The sequence below is a fragment of the Perca flavescens genome, chromosome 15, assembly GCF_004354835.1.
Source record: "Perca flavescens isolate YP-PL-M2 chromosome 15, PFLA_1.0, whole genome shotgun sequence".
Taxonomy (NCBI): domain Eukaryota; kingdom Metazoa; phylum Chordata; class Actinopteri; order Perciformes; family Percidae; genus Perca; species Perca flavescens.
The window spans coordinates 34,746,146-34,765,363 of NC_041345.1; the positions used below are offsets into that span (position 1 = coordinate 34,746,146).

General features: G+C 43.5%; 1 protein-coding gene across 3 annotated transcripts in view; it reads left to right on the forward strand.

Moving 5' to 3' along the window:
• Window positions 1-18,037, forward strand: part of LOC114570339 (globoside alpha-1,3-N-acetylgalactosaminyltransferase 1) — a 34,594-nt gene extending 16,557 nt beyond the window's left edge. For 2 of the 3 annotated variants that reach the window (XM_028600623.1, XM_028600622.1), the window contains exons 5-12: window positions 134-187; window positions 423-443; window positions 630-662; window positions 2,648-2,782; window positions 2,864-2,996; window positions 14,620-14,815; window positions 15,428-15,647; window positions 15,756-18,037. In XM_028600623.1, the coding sequence (XP_028456424.1) occupies window positions 134-187; window positions 423-443; window positions 630-662; window positions 2,648-2,782; window positions 2,864-2,996; window positions 14,620-14,815; window positions 15,428-15,647; window positions 15,756-15,897 (934 nt within the window). In that variant the 3' untranslated portion in view covers window positions 15,898-18,037. The remainder of the gene's footprint in view (window positions 1-133; window positions 188-422; window positions 444-629; window positions 663-2,647; window positions 2,783-2,863; window positions 2,997-14,619; window positions 14,816-15,427; window positions 15,648-15,755) is intronic. The other variant, XM_028600624.1, reaches the window with a different exon arrangement.
• The last annotated feature ends 1,181 nt before the right edge of the window (window positions 18,038-19,218 follow it).

The window sequence follows — 19,218 nt, forward strand, 5'->3', positions numbered from 1 at the left end:
CATATATAAGTACAGTCAGCTGACCGCTGACACCTGGTGGCTGCTGGGAGGAACAACAACAATGATAATGAAGACTGATTTACTCTGGTACTAGAGACTGATTTAGTCCGATATTGTCTGTCTGTGTGTGTAGAGTTCCTGATGTCATCCCTACTGATTATGTGTTCCACCTGAAAACTCCTGACCAGTGAGTATCTTTATCTTCATCACATTTACAGACAGACGGACGGACGGACAGAGAGGCAGACGGGCAAAGAGACAGACAGACAGACACACAGACAGACAGACCTTTTGTAACCAAATAAAAACATGCAAGAGAACTAGAACTGAACTCTGAGTAGGTTAGCAATAGCTATAAATGCTGTGATGCTGTACATTGTCTTAGTAGTTGTACCTATTCAAATAAACGTGATTTGTGACAGGAGCCTGGCGGACACTGCACAGTGAGTACAAAACAATGGTTGTGCTAACGGTTAGCTAGTGGTTAGCAGGGGGAGCACGGTTTTCACCTGCCAACTAGAACAGAACGAATGTGTCACAGTGGTGATGGCAGAGCTAACGGTGCTAATGGTGCTAACAGTGTTACCAGCGCTGACAGCGTTCTGATGAGGAAACTGTTTGTGTTTCAGTCTGCAGTACAGCCAGCCAAGCATCGTAAAGGGGTGAGTGTCTCACTGTTTCTAACGGTTTCAAGTTTAAAATCCTTTCATATTTTCTTGGCAAGTGATCACATGGTCAATGTGCATATGTTGTCACATGATTACTGTAAACAGGGAAAGTCACAAATGACGGACCAAACCTTACGGTGTGACTCTGTGTTAATGGTGTGACTCTGTGTTAACGGTGTGACTCTGTGTTAATGGGGTAACTCTGTGTTAACGGTGGGACTCTGTGTTAACGGTGGGACTCTGTGTTAACGGTGGGACTCTGTGTGTTAATGGTGGGACTCTGTGTGTTAATGGTGTGACTCTGTGTGTTAATGGTGTGACTCTGTGTGTTAATGGTGTGACTCTGTGTGTTAACGGTGGGACTCTGTGTGTTAATGGTGTGACTCTGTGTGTTAATGGTGTGACTCTGTGTGTTAACGGGGGGACTCTGTGTGTTAACGGTGTAACTTTGTGTTAACGGTGTGACTCTGTGTGTTAATGGTGTGACTCTGTGTTAACGGGGGGACTCTGTGTTAACGGTGTGACTCTGTGTGTTAATGGTGTGACTCTGTGTGTTAATGGTGTGACTCTGTGTGTTAATGGTGTGACTCTGTGTGTTAATGGTGTGACTCTGTGTGTTAATGGTGTGACTCTGTATGTTAACGGGGGGACTCTGTGTGTTAACGGTGTAACTTTGTGTTAACGGTGTGACTCTGTGTGTTAACGGGGGGACTCTGTGTGTTAACGGTGTGACTCTGTGTTAACGGGGGGACTCTGTGTTAACGGTGTGACTCTGTGTGTTAATGGTGTGACTCTGTGTGTTAATGGTGTGACTCTGTGTGTTAATGGTGTGACTCTGTGTGTTAATGGTGTGACTCTGTGTGTTAATGGTGTGACTCTGTGTGTTAACGGGGGGACTCTGTGTGTTAACGATGTAACTTTGTGTTAACGGTGTGACTCTGTGTGTTAACGGGGGGACTCTGTGTGTTAACGGTGTGACTCTGTGTTAACGGGGGGACTCTGGGCTAGATTTATCAAGCCGTTTGCGCCTGTTTCCAGGCGCTATTTGGTCGCAAAGACAGACGTAACCGATGCGGGCTATTTACAAACAGGGGGCACCTGGGTAAAATGGCAGATTGTCCTCCACATGAGCGAGAAGAGACAAGTTGTGCTTTCAATATGCGTTCGTGGGAGGGTCGTGGGGAAAGTGGGAGTTCCACCAAAAAAGGTGGGAGGATAAGCGCAAAGTGCGCCTAATTATATATTCCGTGGTATTTACAAAGACTGCCAGTAAGAGCGCGTCTCTATTCTGCGGGGGAAATTCTCCGCCTCTTAAAAGCAGGTCTGAACCTGCCGCAGTCGAGTTTCCTCGTAGACCTTTATGCCGCTGGTGAAATGGCAACAGTAATCTGAGCAAGACGAAGACATAGGCGAGGCTGAAAATATTTTTAACATAAGAATCACACTTTGTCAGTGAACACAACTTCATTTAGCGTTACAGATCAAGCAGCCGTGCAATATTAGAGTTACTGGAAGAAATCAAAGATGACATTGAATCTCCGACTCAGCGTTCACATCCCATTCCAGCAGTTGTTAAACTCCTCGCTACATTACAGATACTGGCATCAGGATCATTTAAACAGTCCTAGCATCAGCAGTGGGAATATCACAGTCTGCACTCAGCCCTATCATAGCACAAGTACCGCTTCGCTACAGCGCAATTTACGGTATAGTGGGCGGAGAAAGACGCTGATTGGCTGATGGGTGTCAGGGTTGATAAATACTACGCAAAATGTGGAAGCATAGCGTGCGCTATTACAGAACTCGCATAAACAGACGCAGCGCAAACTGCGCCAGTGTTAGTAAATCAGGCCCTCTCTGTGTTAACGGGGGGACTCTGTGTTAACAGTGTGACTCTGTGTGTTAACGGTGGGACTGTGTGTGTTAATGGTGTGACTCCGTGTTAACCGTGTGACTTTGTTAACGGATTTGTTTGGCAGCCGTACGGACGTGGTGGCCGTGACGCCCTGGCTGGCTCCGATCGTCTGGGAGGGAACCTTTAACCCAGTTCTCCTCGACAGCATCTACAAGCAAAAGAAAATCAACATCGCAGTCACCGTGTTTGCTGTCGGAAAGTAAGATGACATCACCGCACCGGGGTTTCCACGCCAGCCTGAACGCAGCGCTCCTGTCTGACCTTTGATCCTTCTGCACAGGTACATCATGTTCCTGAAGAACTTCCTGGAGACAGCAGAGAAGCACTTCTTTGTCAGCTTCAACGTGCACATTTACGTGTTCACCGACCGTCCGAAGGAGGTGCCCAAAGTCAACATGGCCCCCGGCAGACAGGTAAACTGAGTCCTGGTTTCTTTCCACAGTTGGTATCAAAACTTGGTGCCAATATGATAATGATTCAGTCAAGGACAAAAAATAATAATCTCCTCTGCTGATTTGAACTTCAGCTGCAAAAAGTTATTGTTATTCATTAATCTGCAGATTATTTTTGGGATTAATAGATTTGAATGTTATTAACAAAAAATTTCTGAAAACATAGAAAAATTTCCTGGTTTTCAGAGTCCAAATTGACATCTTTAAATGTCTTGTTTGTTTGACCAACAGTAGGGTTGGGTTCAGAAACTGTGCCAATATGTCCCGGTTCCTAAACGGCCGGTGTCTACTAAACCCAATGACAACGCAGATTTCGGTGCCTCTTAACTTCCTGCACTGCCCTCTAGTGGTCAGAAACGTTACAGGCAACAGAAGCATCACTGCACGTGACTCTAGCTAATGTTACACTTGGGGGCAGGTGGCAGTAAACAACCTCTCTTTAAAGTGTAACTCTCGCCAAAATGCAACCTAGGGTCTTTTTGTGAATGTACCCGAGTCAGACTTTTGTTTAAAAGCATATTTAGGACAGAAACGTCCCTTTTAAGATTGACCGTATTCTCGTTTTTTTTTTTCGTCAAATGGCCTTTTGAATGGGAGTGCTAGGGGCACTGCTATGATAGCTTCAATTTCTAAAACGCTAAGAAGGCTTGACACAACATGAGACTTTGCTCGAAGTATCACCAGGGGCTTTCCACTTGAACTCTAGCATTGACAACATTGTTTGTGTACATAGAGTTTACTAAAAAGACAGGTTTTAACTAACCTGACTCCTCCAGATGGATTGCTTCACATTTGCTCGGCATATCCATCTGCGAACCTTCCGTTGGAGAACTTTTGGGAAGGGGCGGAAATACTGGTTAGCTGATTGGATGAACCATCTGTCTATCACCTATGTTGGTGATAGACGGGCCAAATCAACCAATCAGATCCACGAAGCGTATGAAAATACAACCACAAGCCCGCCCCTGCTGCTGCAGGCAAAGCATAGCTCGTTAGCTCAGCATGCAAACATGTCGGTAAAGGATATTTGCCGTTTGTGTAACGAGAATTTAGGAATAAAAGACACCATTTCAGGTTCACGGACCATATTCCAAAAGAAGAATACAAGAGAAAAAAAGCATTAGCGAGCGGCTACCGCTGTCTGAAAATACTGGTTAGCTGATTGGATAAACCATCTGTCTATCACCACCTAACCCACCTCAAAACCAACGCTGATTGGCCCGGTCGTTTGGCTAACGGCTCCAAATTTTCTCTGTCTCAAGATGCCAGACTGATCTGGGAGGAGAACTGGAGCTAGCCAGTCAAAAATAGTTGATCTCCGAATGCAACATTAGTTCCATATTAGGGCTTTGACTTTTGTCCAAAAATCATATTCAAAGTTTGTTTGTTTATTAATATTAATATTCCAATATTTATTAATAATATGTTGACCATTAAATGCCTTCAGTAAGACCTATATTTTTATCAAACTTAAGTTGTATATGTTCTGTCCAGCAGAGGGCAGTGTATCAGTCTATAATGTCAATTGACAGACAGTGTTTTCAGAAGAAAAACACAATTATAAAAATTGTTAATATTATTAAAAGTCAGACCCTGGATTAAACACAAACAGTATGCTTTTGACAGGAAGTTCAGATCTTTCACCGTAGCCTACGTAAGTCGTAAGAGCTGTCTAATATTCGTTTGAATTTCATTACTTTTGTTAATATTCAAATTATATTCAAATTATATTCGAATAACGAAGTTCGGAGTCAAAGCCCTATTCCATATAAATTTAAGGCATGGATACCCTAACCGAGCCTGACAGGTCCCGATGGGTCCAGACGGTACCCAATGGGCCGGGCCGGGTTTAGACAGATATTTAGAAATGATGGTCGGTTTCGGGTCGGGCTCGGTCAAGTCAGCGTGATAAGGCATTTGTTGTAAAATGGTTTTGCGGCTCCTTTAAGACAGCTTTGTGTGTGTGTGTGTGTGTGTGTGTGTGTGTGTGTGTGTGTGTGTGTGTGTGTGTGTGTGTGTGTGTGTGTGTGTGTGTGTGTGTGTGTGTGTGTGTGTAAAGTGGGCTGAGAAAGAGGAAGCAGACGTGGTGTATGCAACCAGAGCAGAGTTAGTGGAATAAGTTTAAGTTTTGTAGCTTCACAGTGTGTGTGGTGTCCGAAATAAACCCCAGACTGAAAGCCAAGTTCATTCATTGTCTCACCGGAAACAGGATTTTTCATGTTATAACGTCGGCCTTGGAGTAACGAGTCTCCTCTGGTTTTTTGACCACGGTCAGAAACAAACCAATCAGGAAAGGTTAACACATTGAACATTTTAACAGAATGCTTGTTGCCCCATGCGCTGATGTCTCATCTGTTGACATTTCTGAATGCCTTCCTACAATTGCTTAATAAAAGCTTTCCACACAAAAAAACTGTTTCCTTGGATCAAAGTCTCATGTTGTGTCAAGCCTTCTTAGTGTAAAATAGTGATTTTGACATTCACAAAAAGAGCCCAGGTTGCATTTTGGCGAGAGTTATGCTTTAATGGTGCCGACAGTCGTTTTGTGCTCTTCTTTTTTTAAAGTCTTGGTTCAGGCACCGTTTAGGCATTGCCACTGGTTTTTTTATTTATTTATTTTTTTTATTTATAGTTTTTTTTTGACAGAAAAAAGCACAAACAAATAAACATCAGCGCTACAAGACCGGTTTGTGTAGTAAACAGAAATGCGTCAACTGTCCATTATATTGTCTGTCCATTCAAATCCAGATTATAGTCCATCCCCAGAAGTGCCAGTGCTTTCTTCCATTTATGCAAAAAGATATGAGGTCTTTTCTTGATGTAGTGTCCAAGTTTTTCCAAAGTCACAGCCTCTGAAATAAGAGATTTCCACATGGAAACAGTAGGAGGGTCATCATTGACCCACCTAGATCATTATGGCTTTCCTAGCTAGCATTAAAAGTGACTTCTTTTTTAAGAGAGACAGGAACCTTCCCAAGCAAGCAAATAAGTGGTTCTGCTGATACCTGCTGACCTATTGCTGTACTGACATCTGTGCATACCGCCTTCCAAAACATTTGTATTTTGTTGCATTCCCACAAACAATGCAGCCTGGTACCTACATTTGGGAAAATTTGGTGAGGCTCCAGTTGTATACTTACTATAGATATATGGTGATATGTAGACCTGATGCAAAATATTATATTGCAGCTCTTTATATTTGTTACAAATCGAAATTTTGGAGGCCAATCGCACTCTCTTATCCCACTCATTATCTATCGCACAATTCAACAAAGTACACCATAATGTTCTTAAACCTGTAAGTTTGCTTAGGTTAAAACTTAACATCTCATAATAGAACTTAGATAGGAAATGCTTGTGCTGCTTATAATTAAGGAGAAATCTGTCTACTGGATGAGAACTATGTGGGGTTTCCAGTGAGTTGTTCTTCTTATACACAAAGTGCCTGACCTGTAAATCTTTGTAGAAATCTTTGTTTGAAACTGAGCTTTCAGTGATTCAAATGTTTTGAATCTTCCATTCTCAAAGAGTTCAAGGAGTCTAACAACACCTGCTTTTTGCCAAGGTGTAAAATTTGGGCCCATTCCATGTGGCGAAAGCTTAGGATTATGCGTCAGGTTTGTGATAATATTGAAAGGCTGAGTATTATGAAATATTTTAGGAAGTTTTCTCCAAGCCCACAATACATTTGTTATCAGAAGGTTGTTTTTAGCGCTGTGTGGCAGTTCTTTCTGGCTTTTACCAAGCAAGTTCACAGGAGAGAAGGGTTTACAAACCACTGCCTCTATATCAAACCAAGAGGAGTCTGAACACTCATTCAACCACGAAGAGATAATCCTGGCTTGTATATAGTATATAGTATTCTATATTTGGTAAGCCCCATCCACCTTGCTCTTTAGGAAGATGTAATACCAGTAATTTAATTTTAGGCTCCCTGCCATTCCAAATAAAGTCTGACATTGCTTTGTTTATAATTTTAATGTCACTTGTAGTTAGATTCATAAACAGCATTGATATGGGATATAGTATTTTTGGGAGGACTGTCATCTTAATAAGGTTGATTCTGCCAAGAAATGATACTGGGAGACTGTTCCATCTTATCAACATTTCTTTGAGACTTTTAACCAAGGGGTTAATATTTTCTGGGTATAGCTGGTTAATTTGGGGGGTGACCTTAATTCCTAAATACTTAAACCCAGATGTAGCCCAACGGAAGGGCTGAATGTAGTCTGGTTCAGTATTTGTCATTGTCCAAAGTCAATATTTCTGACTTATCAAAATTTACTTTATATCCAGATATTGGGCCACATTCTTTAATACATTTAGTCAAGGCTGCTAGTGATTTAGAAGGGTTTGTTAGTGTCATAAGGATATCATCAGCATACAAAAGAATTTTATGTTGTTTCGAGCCAAACGTTACACCCTGAATATCTGGGTTTTGCCTGATAGCCAACGGAGAAAAAAAACGGAGAAAAAAACAGGAGACAGCGGGCTTCCTTGAGCCGTGCCTCTTGTCACTTTAAAGGGAGTGGACAGCAGACCATTAGTCAGAACTGAAGCTTTAGGTTCCTTATATAGCAGTCTGATCCAGCCCATAAAACATGAGCCAAAACAAAATCTCTTCATAACATCAAACATATATTCCCACTCAATTCTATCAAACACCTTTTCAGCGTCCATAGAAACAATAACACCCGGCGTCTTCAAAGTGTTAAGGTAATGAATGATATGAAATAGACATCTTGTGTTATGGTAAGAGTTTAGACCCTTAATAAATCCAGTCTGGTCTGCATCCACAATTGAGGTTACAACCTTCTCTAACCTGAAAGCCAGTATCTTAGAGAGTATTTTGTTGTCCATATTGAGGTGGCTAATGGGTCTATATGAGCAGCATAACTCTGGGCTTCTATTTTTCTTTGCTATTAATGTTATATTGGCTCTATACATAGATTCAGGAAGTTTGGAGTCCTCAAATGATTAATTAAAAACCCTTAGGAGCAGGTTATCAAGTTTACCTTTCATCATTTTATAGAACTCAACTGAAAAGCCATCCTCTCAGGGACATTTTCCTGATTGAAGTGAGGAGATAGCTTCATCTATTTCCAAAATGGAAATAGGAGATTCCAAAAAGTTTGACTGTTCCTCTGTTAAATGTGGAATACGTAAATGATCTAAAAAGTCCCCTGCCTTGAGTCTCTTTATATCAATCTCTGAACTATATAAAGTTGCATAAAATCTTTTAAAGCTTTCATTAATTTGACGGTTATCAATTTGTCTTTGATGATTTTCATCAACAATGGCTGATATGTATGACTTTGCGGGAGCATTCTTTGCTAGCTGTGCTAAAAGGCGATTTGGTTTGTTAGCGGATTCAAAAAAGAATTTTTTAGTGAATAGGCTGTCCATGTCTGCCTTCTTTGTTACCAGATTATGTAAGGCTGATCTGACTTTGTTATATAGTAGGCTTTCTCTAGCTATTTTATTTTATTTTCTATCTCAAGTTGTTTGGCAGCTCGCTCTTTTTTTCTGGCTTGTATATGATATAATCATACCCCTCATATAAGCCTTGTAAGTCATCTTTGTCATCCATAAGCAGAGTTGTATTCATTCTCCAAGAAAATGTACGGTCGCTGGGTCTAAGAGGAATGGGCCCAAATTTTTCGCCTTGGCAAAAAGCAGGTGTTGTTAGACTCTTTGATCTCTTCTCCTTAATTATAAGCAGCACAAGCATTTCCTATCTAAGTTCTATTATGAGATGTTAAGTTTTAACCTAAGTAAACTTACAGGTTTAAGAACATTATGGTGTACTTTGCTGAATTGTGCGATAGATAATGAGTGGGATAAGAGAGTTAACCTGACTCCGCCAGACGGATTGCTTCGCATTTGCTCGGCATATCCATCTGGGAACTTTCCGTTGGAGAACTTTTGGGAAGGGGCGGAATACTGGTTATTTGATTGGATGAACCATCTGTCTATCACCTATGTTGGTGATAGACAGGCCAAATCAACCAATCAGATCCACGAAGCGTATGAAAATACAACCACAAGCCCGCCCCTGCTGCTGCAGGCAAAGCATAGCTCGTTAGCTCAGCATGCAAGCAACATGTCGGTAAAGGATATTTGCCATTTGTGTAACGAGAATTTAGGAATAAAAGGCACCATTTCAGGTTCACGGACCATATTCCAAAAGAAGGATCCAAGAGAAAAAAAGCATTAGCGAGCGGCTAACAGAATTAGGGCTACCGCTGGCTGATAATACTGGTTAGCTGATTGGATAAACCATCGGTCTATCACCACCTAACCACCTCAAAACCAACACTGATTGGCCCGGTCGTTTGGCTAACGGCTCCAAATTTTCTCTGCCTCAAGATGCCAGACTGATCTGTGAGTGGAAAACTGGAGCTCGCGAGATCAGGACGGTCTCACAAGGCTATGAGAGAGTGCGATTGGCCTCCAAAATTTCGATTTGTAACAAATATAAAGAGCTGCAATATAATATTTTGCATCAGGTCTACATATCACCATATATCTATAGTAAGTATACAACTAGAGCCTCACCAAATTGTACCAAATGTAAATCTCATGTAGGTACCAGGCTGCATTGTTTGTGGGAATGCAACAAAATACAAATGTTTTGGAAGGCGGAAAGCAGTCCTGATAAGGTTGCACGGCTACACTGACAAGCAGAAAATCCTGCAAGCAGCCAGAAACAAAGGCACATTAAACATCGACGGAAGCAACGTTTCATTCTTCCGTGGGGAAATCCAGGAAGAATCCCATGTCACTTGTAGTTAGATTCATAAACGGCATTGATGTGGGATATGGTATTTTTGGGAGGACTGTCCTCTTAATAAGGTTGATTCTGCCAAGAAATGATACAGGGAGACTCTTCCATCTTATATTGTTCGGTGGTTTGATTCCTGCTGCGTGTTGATGTTCGGTGGTTTAATTCCCGCTGCGTGTTGATGTTCGGTGGTTTGATCCCTGCTCTGTGTTGATATTCGGTGGTTTGATCCCTGCTGCGTGTTGTTGGTCGGTGGTTTGATTCCTGCTGCGTGTTGTTATTCGGTGGTTTGATCCCTGCTGCGTGTTGTTGGTCGGTGGTTTGATCCCTGCTGCGTGTTGTTGGTCGGTGGTTTGATCCCTGCTGCGTGTTGTTGGTCGGTGGTTTGATCCCTGCTGCGTGTTGATGTTCGGTGGTTTGATTCCTGCTGTGTGTTGCTATTTGGTGGTTTGGTTCCTGCTATATGTTGTTATTTGGTGGTTTGATCCCTGCTGTGTGTTTATGTTCGGTGGTTTGATCCCTGCTGTGTGTTGATGTTCGGTGGTTTGATTCCTGCTGCGTGTTGATGTTCGGTGGTTTGATTCCTTGTGCGTGTTGTTGTTCGGTGGTTTGATTCCTGCTGCGTGTTGATGTTCGGTGGTTTGATTCCTGCTGCGTGTTGATGTTTGGTGGTTTGAACCCTGCTGCGTGTTGTTGTTCGGTGGTTTGATTCCTGCGGTGTCTTGTTATTTGTTGGTTTGATTCCTGCTGCGTGTTGTTGTTTGGTGGTTCAATTCCTGCTGCGTCTTTATGTTCGGAGGTTTGATCCCTGCTGCGTGTTGATGTTCAGTGGTTTGATCCCTGCTGCGTTTTGATGTTCGGTGGTTTGATCCCTGCTGTGTGTTGTTGGTCGGTGGTTTGATTCCTGCTGCGTGTTGATGTTCGGTGGTTTGATTCCTGCTGTGTGTTGTTATTTGGTGGTTTGGTTCCTGCTATATGTTGTTATTTGGTGGTTTGATCCCTGCTGTGTGTTTATGTTCGGTGGTTTGATCCCTGCTGTGTGTTGATGTTCGGTGGTTTGATTCCTGCTGCGTGTTGATGTTCGGTGGTTTGATTCCTTGTGCGTGTTGTTGTTCGGTGGTTTGATTCCTGCTGCGTGTTGATGTTCGGTGGTTTGATTCCTGCTGCGTGTTGATGTTCGGTGGTTTGAACCCTGCTGCGTGTTGTTGTTCGGTGGTTTGATTCCTGCGGTGTCTTGTTATTTGTTGGTTTGATTCCTGCTGCGTGTTGTTGTTTGGTGGTTCAATTCCTGCTGCGTCTTGATGTTAGGAGGTTTGATCCCTGCTGCGTGTTGATGTTCGGTGGTTTGATCCCTGCTGCGTTTTGATGTTCGGTGGTTTGATCCCTGCTGCATGTTGTTGTTTGTTGTTCAATTCCTGCTGCGTGTTGTTGTTTGGTGGTTCAATTCCTGCTGCGTGTTGTTGTTTGGTGGTTTGATTCCGACTCTGTGTTGATGTTCGTTGGTTTGATTCACGCTGCGTGTTGATGTTTGGTGGTTTGATTCCCGCTGCGTGTTGTTGTTTGGTGGTTTGATTCCCGCTGCGTGTTGTTGTTTGGTTGTTCAATTCCTGCTGCGTGTTGATGTTCGGTGGTTTGATCCCTGCTGCGTGTTGATGTTCGGTGGTTTGATCCCTGCTGCGTGTTGATGTTCGGTGGTTTGATCCCTGCTGCGTGTTGTTGTTCGGTGGTTTGATTCCTGCTGCGTGTTGATGTTCGGTGGTTTGATCCCTGCTGCGTGTTGTTGTTCGGTGGTTTGATTCCTGCGGTCTCTTGTTATTTGGTGGTTTGATTCCTGCTGCGTGTTGTTTGGTGGTTCAATTCTTGCTGCGTCTTGATGTCCGAAGGTTTGATCCGTGCTGCGTGTTGATGTTCAGTGGTTTGATTCCTGCTGCGTGTTGATGTTCGGTGGTTTGATCCCTGCTGCGTGTTGTTGTTCGGTGGTTTGATCCCTGCTGCGTGTTTATGTTCGGTGGTTTGATCTCTGATGCGTGTTGATGTTCGGTGGTTTGATCCCTGCTGCGTGTTGTTGTTCGGTGGTTTGATTCCCGCTGTTTGTTGATGTTCGGTGGTTTGATTCCTGCTGTGTGTTGTTATTTGGTGGTTTGGTTCCTGCTATATGTTGTTATTTGGTGGTTTGATCCCAGCTGTGTGTTTATGTTCGGTGGTTTGATCCCTGCTGTGTGTTGATGTTCGGTGGTTTGATTCCTGCTGCGTGTTGATGTTCGGTGGTTTGATTCCTTGTGCGTGTTGTTGTTCGGTGGTTTGATTCCTGCTGCGTGTTGATGTTCGGTGGTTTGATTCCTGCTGCGTGTTGATGTTCGGTGGTTTGAACCCTGCTGCGTGTTGTTGTTCGGTGGTTTGATTCCTGCGGTGTCTTGTTATTTGTTGGTTTGATTCCTGCTGCGTGTTGTTGTTTGGTGGTTCAATTCCTGCTGCGTCTTGATGTTCGGAGGTTTGATCCCTGCTGCGTGTTGATGTTCGGTGGTTTGATCCCTGCTGCGTTTTGATGTTCGGTGGTTTGATCCCTGCTGCGTGTTGTTGTTCGGTTGTTTGATTCACGCTGCGTGCTGTTATTTGGTGGTTTGATCCCTGCTGCGTGTTGATGTTTGGTGGTGTGATCCCTACTGCGTGTTGATGTTCGGTGGTTTGATTCCTGCTGCGTGTTGTTGTTTGGTGGTTTGATTCCTGCTGCGTGTTGTTGTTTGGTGGTTTAATTCCTGCTGCGTGTTGATGTTCGGTGGTTTGATTCCTTCTGCGTGTTGTTGTTCGGTGGTTTGATCCCTGCTGCGTGTTGATGTTCGGTGGTTTGATCCCTGTTGAATGTTGATGTTCGGTGGTTTGATCCCTGTTGCGTGTTGATGTTCGGTGGTTTGATCCGTGCTGCGTGTTGTTGTTCGGTGGTTTGATTCCTGCTCTGTGTTGATGTTCGGTGGTTTGATTGCTGCTGCATGTTGTTGTTTGGTGGTTTGATTCCTGCTCTGTGTTGATGTTCGGTGGTTTGATTGCTGCTGCGTGTTGTTGTTCGGTGGTTTGATCCCTGCTGCGTGTTTATGTTCGGTGGTTTGATCTCTGCTGCGTGTTGATGTTCGGTGGTTTGATCCCTGCTGCGTGTTGTTGTTCGGTGGTTTGATTCCCGCTGTTTGTTGATGTTCGGTGGTTTGATTCCTGCTGTGTGTTGTTATTTGGTGGTTTGGTTCCTGCTATATGTTGTTATTTGGTGGTTTGATCCCTGCTGTGTGTTTATGTTCGGTGGTTTGATCCCTGCTGTGTGTTGATGTTCGGTGGTTTGATTCCTGCTGCGTGTTGATGTTCGGTGGTTTGATTCCTTGTGCGTGTTGTTGTTCGGTGGTTTGATTCCTGCTGCGTGTTGATGTTCGGTGGTTTGATTCCTGCTGCGTGTTGATGTTCGGTGGTTTGAACCCTGCTGCGTGTTGTTGTTCGGTGGTTTGATTCCTGCGGTGTCTTGTTATTTGTTGGTTTGATTCCTGCTGCGTGTTGTTGTTTGGTGGTTCAATTCCTGCTGCGTCTTGATGTTCGGAGGTTTGATCCCTGCTGCGTGTTGATGTTCGGTGGTTTGATTCCTGCTGCGTGTTGATGTTCGGTGGTTTGATTCCTTGTGCGTGTTGTTATTCGGTGGTTTGATTCCTGCTGCGTGTTGATGTTCGGTGGTTTGATTCCTGCTGCGTGTTGATGTTCGGTGGTTTGATTCCTGCTGCGTGTTGTTGTTTGGTGGTTCAATTCCTGCGGTGTCTTGATGTTCGGAGGTTTGATCCCTGCTGCGTGTTGATGTTCGGTGGTTTGATCCCTGCTGCGTTTTGATGTTCGGTGGTTTGATCCCTGCTGCGTGTTGTTGTTCGGTTGTTTGATTCACGCTGCGTGCTGTTATTTGGTGGTTTGATCCCTGCTGCGTGTTGATGTTCGGTGGTGTGATCCCTACTGCGTGTTGATGTTTGGTGGTTTGATTCCCGCTGCGTGTTGTTGTTTGGTGGTTTGATTCCCGCTGCGTGTTGATGTTTGGTGGTTCAATTCTTGCTGCGTCTTGATGTCCAAAGGTTTGATCCGTGCTGCGTGTTGATGTTCAGTGGTTTGATTCCTGCTGCGTGTTGATGTTCGGTGGTTTGATTTCTTCTGCGTGTTGTTGTTCGGTGGTTTGATCCCTGCTGCGTGTTTATGTTCGGTGGTTTGATCTCTGCTGCGTGTTGATGTTCGGTGGTTTGATCCCTGCTGCGTGTTTATGTTCGGTGGTTTGATCTCTGCTGCGTGTTGATGTTCGGTGGTTTGATCCCTGCTGCGTGTTTATGTTCGGTGGTTTGATCTCTGCTGCGTGTTGATGTTCGGTGGTTTGATCTCTGCTGCGTGTTGATGTTCGGTGGTTTGATCCCTGCTGCGTGTTGTTGTTCGGTGGTTTGATTCCCGCTGTTTGTTGTTGTTTGGTGGTTTGATTCCCGCTGCGTGTTGTTGTTCGGTGGTTTGATCCCTGCTGTGTCTTGTTATTTGGTGGTTTGATTCCTTCTGCGTGTTGTTATTTGGTGGTTTGATTCCTGCTGTGTGTTGATGTTCGCTGGTTTGATTCCCGCTGTGTGTTGTTGTTCGGTGGTTTGATCCCTGCTGTGTGTTGATGTTCGGTGGTTTGATCCCTGCTGTGTGTTGATGTTCGGTATTTTGATTCCCGCTGCGTGTTGTTGTTCGGTGGTTTGATCCCCGCTGCGTGTTGATGTTCGGTGGTTTGATCCCTGCTGCTTGTTCTTCTCCCCGCTGCAGCTGACGGTGCGTTCAGTGCCCAGCTCGAATCGTTGGCAGGAGATCTCCGCCCGAAGGATGGAGCTGATCCAGAAGCTGATAGAAGAGCAGCTCCGTAAACATAGTGACTACATTTTCTGTCTGGACGTGGACTCGCAGTTCCACAGCCGCTGGGGGACCGAGTCGCTGGGCGGACTGGTCGCCGTCATACACCCAGGTGAGCCTTTTCTTTTTTCAGTTTTTCATATTTAATTTTTCTATATTTTTTAATGTTTCACATATTGTATACATTGTACATATTTTTTATGTTCTTATATATGTGCTTTATAATTGTTTTATTTAATGCTTGTGTTGTCTTCCCGTCGACCATGCAGCTTTGTGTTTTGCTTTAGTCGTCTTTTTCAACACTTTTGCCGCTTAAACCCCGAGGTTTTTGTCAATTTTTTTTCAACATTCTTTCACTTTTCCCGACGTCTTTGTCGATTTTTTTCTGCGCCTTTTGACGTTTTTGTGTTTTTTCTTCCCACATTTATTGAATCTTTTTCAAAAAATGTTGACACTTTTTTCAACGTTCTTTTATCTTTTTCTCTCCAAATGCTATTAAATTAAATAAAACTACCATATTCAATGAAAGCAGTGGACGGATCATTTATTTTACCTGTGAGGAGCGTGAGGATCTAAATTTCTGATATAGAAACTTTTTGATAATGGGTCAAATTTGACCCAAGGACAACAGGCGGGTTAAAAAAAATGTAGATTCAATTTGTGTGTTTTTTTAAAATAATTTTTACATATTTCATAAACATTTGATTGTGTCTTGTATATTCAGGTTACTACCTGGATGATCGCGGCAAGTTCCCGTACGAGCGTCGGCCGGAGTCCAGAGCCTACGTGGCTCACGGCGAGGGTGACTTCTACTACTGCGGGGGGGCATTCGGAGGCCTCCTGCAGGAAGTTTTCCTGCTCGCCAATACCTGCCGCTCCAACTTCGAGGAGGACGCCAAGAATGGCATTGAGGCCGCCTGGCAGGAAGAGAGTCACCTCAACAGGTAGGACAGCTTATATTATTAATTTATAGATTCATATTATTATTTCATTTAATTAACTGACTGTACGTCCTGTCTCCTGACTGTACTTCCTGTCTTCTGTGTGTTCAGGTACATGTGGATCAACAAACCCAGCAAGGTTTTGTCTCCGGAGTATCTTTGGCAGGACTTCAAACCCAGAAACCCCGAAGTTAAAACCATCAGATTCTCTGGAGTTATCAAGAACTACGCTGCTATCCGACCCAACGTCTGAGAGGTCGACCAAACCAAAGTGAACCAGACTAAATCGGACCGAACCGACTGACACTTACAGAGGCTGTGTGACTTCATTCTCTTTTATCTTTGCAAAGCAACCCCTGAGTTTTCAAACCAAAAAGACGCAGCAGTGTTTCCAAATGTGGGCAGCAGTGTCGACACCAGGGGTAAACCTTGGTCCCAACCTGGACTCTGTTTTCCAACATGTTTTTGGGTCTAAGTGATTGATGGGAACAATTATCTCTGAGTCTGGTTCAGTGCTCTTTCTACTAATCCTTAGCTGCAGCCGCAGAATGAAGTCCCACTCCCTCTGTGTGTGTGTGTGTGTGTGTGTGTGTGTGTGTGTGTGTGTGTGTGTGTGTGTGTGTGTGTGTGTGTGTGTGTGTGTGTGGGTGTGGGTGTGTGTTGTAATCTCATCTTCTCTGTTCCTTGGTTTGATGGCCGGTCCGGCCGCTCATTCCTGAGTTTATAAAGAGACTTGTGACATGTAGGGCTGGGTATCATTCAAAAACTTTAGATATCCGTAATAATACCAATACTGTTACTCTGCTACCAATACTTTTTTTGATTCCATTTTTATAAAACAGAAATGACCACACAACTTCTTGCTTGGACAAGACGTTATGGTCTCTTTCATCAGCGATATTGCGTGTTGATCCTTCATTGCTAACGGTCAGTGTTTAAGTACGGCTGTCTCAACGTTATCGTACTGACGTACAACAGCTGCAATCACCTCAGTTTCACAGTTCATTAATGTTAAATAAGTTGCGTGTTGAAACTGCACCAAAACTGCGATACTGGGTGGCCAGCAACACGCCCGCTAAGTGTGAAGTAAACCGGATGAACAGAAGTTTGAAAGAAACAAACACAGAGCACCCTCTCTCTGAGAATCTCTTTTATATCCAAGATAAACTGGTTTTGTAAATGAAGTTCCCTTAACCTGACTGATATCCAATCAGAAACGTACTAAAGTTCCCCTAACCTGACTGATATCCAATCAGAAACGTACTAAAGTTCCCCCTAACCTGACTGATATCCAATCAGAAACATACTAAAAAGAAACCATGGGGAATCAGAATTGATTTAGGAAACCATTGGCGATACCCAGCCCTAGTTTTAAAAGCCAGAGTTCAGTTTGAAGGTTCCAGCTTTTCCTCCACTTTTGAAAACATGTTAGAGAAACGTATTTTACTTGATATTTTGGATAGCTAGCGTTAGCTGGATAGGTAGCATGCTAGTTATTATGGTACATAGGATTTAAAGGTGCACTTTGAGTTCCTGCATGGTTTCAGGGAGATTTCATTTTTATCTCAAATGGTAGGCATCTCTCCTTGATCCGCTAGCTGCCTGCCCCCTGAACACACTGTCAAAAAGCCCGGTCTCTGGAGACAACACAGGGGTCATAAACCTCAAACAAACACTAGGGGCACAGGCTGTGCACCAAAATAAGACAAACCGCGTTCCAGACAATCACAGACAAGATGGTAGGGGGAGGGGGTGGGGGTTAGTGACAGTTAGTCAGTTAGTCATGACAGTTAAGGAAACTCATAGTGCACTAAGTTATTTGGCACATTGAAGAAATGGCTCCTTACGAAGCTGAATATTTTAACTCTTTCCTGTAAAAATCAAATGAATCCGCTCGCTTGCCTCGTGTACGTAACACGTCATGGCGTTGTTTACCTCCCGTCAGAACTACTATGACCACTAGAGGGCGCCGCCACTACAAACCTATAGGTCAGAACTACTACAACCACTAGAGTGCGCCGCCACTGATGCTGGGACAAATGGGTTAGGGGGGGCGACAGACTCATCTCTGCTTATTTAGACACTCTTCTCCAGGTACAGTTTCAGGTTAGGCTGTTTCCCTTGTTTCCAGTCTTTATGCTAAGCTAAGTAGCTGCTAACTGTATCTTCATATGTACCGTACAGAAAGAAAACAAAGAAGTTTATCCCCTAACTTTTAAACGTTTCCTTTTAATTACTGTGAAGATGTTGGGAGAACTCTGCAAGACTCTTGTTGTTTTTGTCTATAATTTGTCCAACATGATAGTAATTCTTAATTTAAGGGCTGTGACTGTCTGTCTTTCTCTCAGGTGTTTGTGTTCCAATAATTAAATAAAATAATCCTTGGTTTCAGATTTCCAACTATTGATTCTGTTTCTGTAAAGTTGATTGAAATAAAGTCAAATGTGATGATATGTGAACGCAACGGATCAAACATCCAAACTAAATAAGAATTCATATGTATTTTCAAAGATATTCCTTTTTAATGAGAAACATAGCAGTGTGGATGATGTTTAGCAAAAGACCCCTTCAAATAATCTTTAAAAGAAAACGTAAAAATATCATCTTCCCATATATTTGTATCAACTTTTTTGTGCTTAACGTTTTGTCCGGGTTTTTTCGGCATTGATGTGGCTGCTATTGAGGTTTTTGACACTTTTTTCGAGGTTTTATCGCTTTTTTAAAATGCTTTTGACACTTTTTTTGCATTATTGGTGCAGACTGCAAAGCAACCCGCAGTGTTTAAAGGTGCAATATGTAATATTGTGTGTAATACTGGCAGCTAGTGGTTAAAATAGTTACTGCACTACCGATTCAAAATACTGGAGAGTCGTTTCCCCCGCCCCCTCCTGCCCAGACTCGAAGTTCACGGAGGTTGCCAGGCTGAGACCGCAGCATTCACAACAACGTTGCTAGATGCTTTTCTCACATAGCCAGACATTACTCCACAGCACAGCGGAGTAGCTAACGTTAGATGCTAGTCTCACATAGCCAGACATTACTCCACAGCACAGCGGAGTAGCTAACGTTAGATGCTGGCTATATTGACAGTCATAAAAGCCTGTGCTCACGCAGAGCTCTGTAACCAACTGACAGACACACTTTTTCGGCTTAAAATTACAGTATGAACCGCTAAAAACACAACAACCTCACTGTCCTCTCCACACGCCAGTCAGGCACACTTCCTCGGCTTAGAATTACAATACGAAACGCTAAAAATACCACTACCTTGCCGACGAAACACACTTCATTGGCTTAGAATTACGGCAACAATCGCTAAACAAACTGCAAACTCACAGTCCTCTCTTTCCGATTTACAGCCCCCCTCTCGTGGCTTAAAATAACTCACCGTTGTTGGCTCGAGCCGCTGAACTACACGTTGTAAACAGCCATGGGCTGCTTCCTCCGGTAACGTTAGCAGGCTTAGCATGGCGGCGTTAGCCAGGACCAGTCGGGATCACTTTACTGGCTACGTCTCAATTGTTTTTGCAAGTAACCAACTCGGGTACTCTAGCTATATAATTCAATGTGAGTA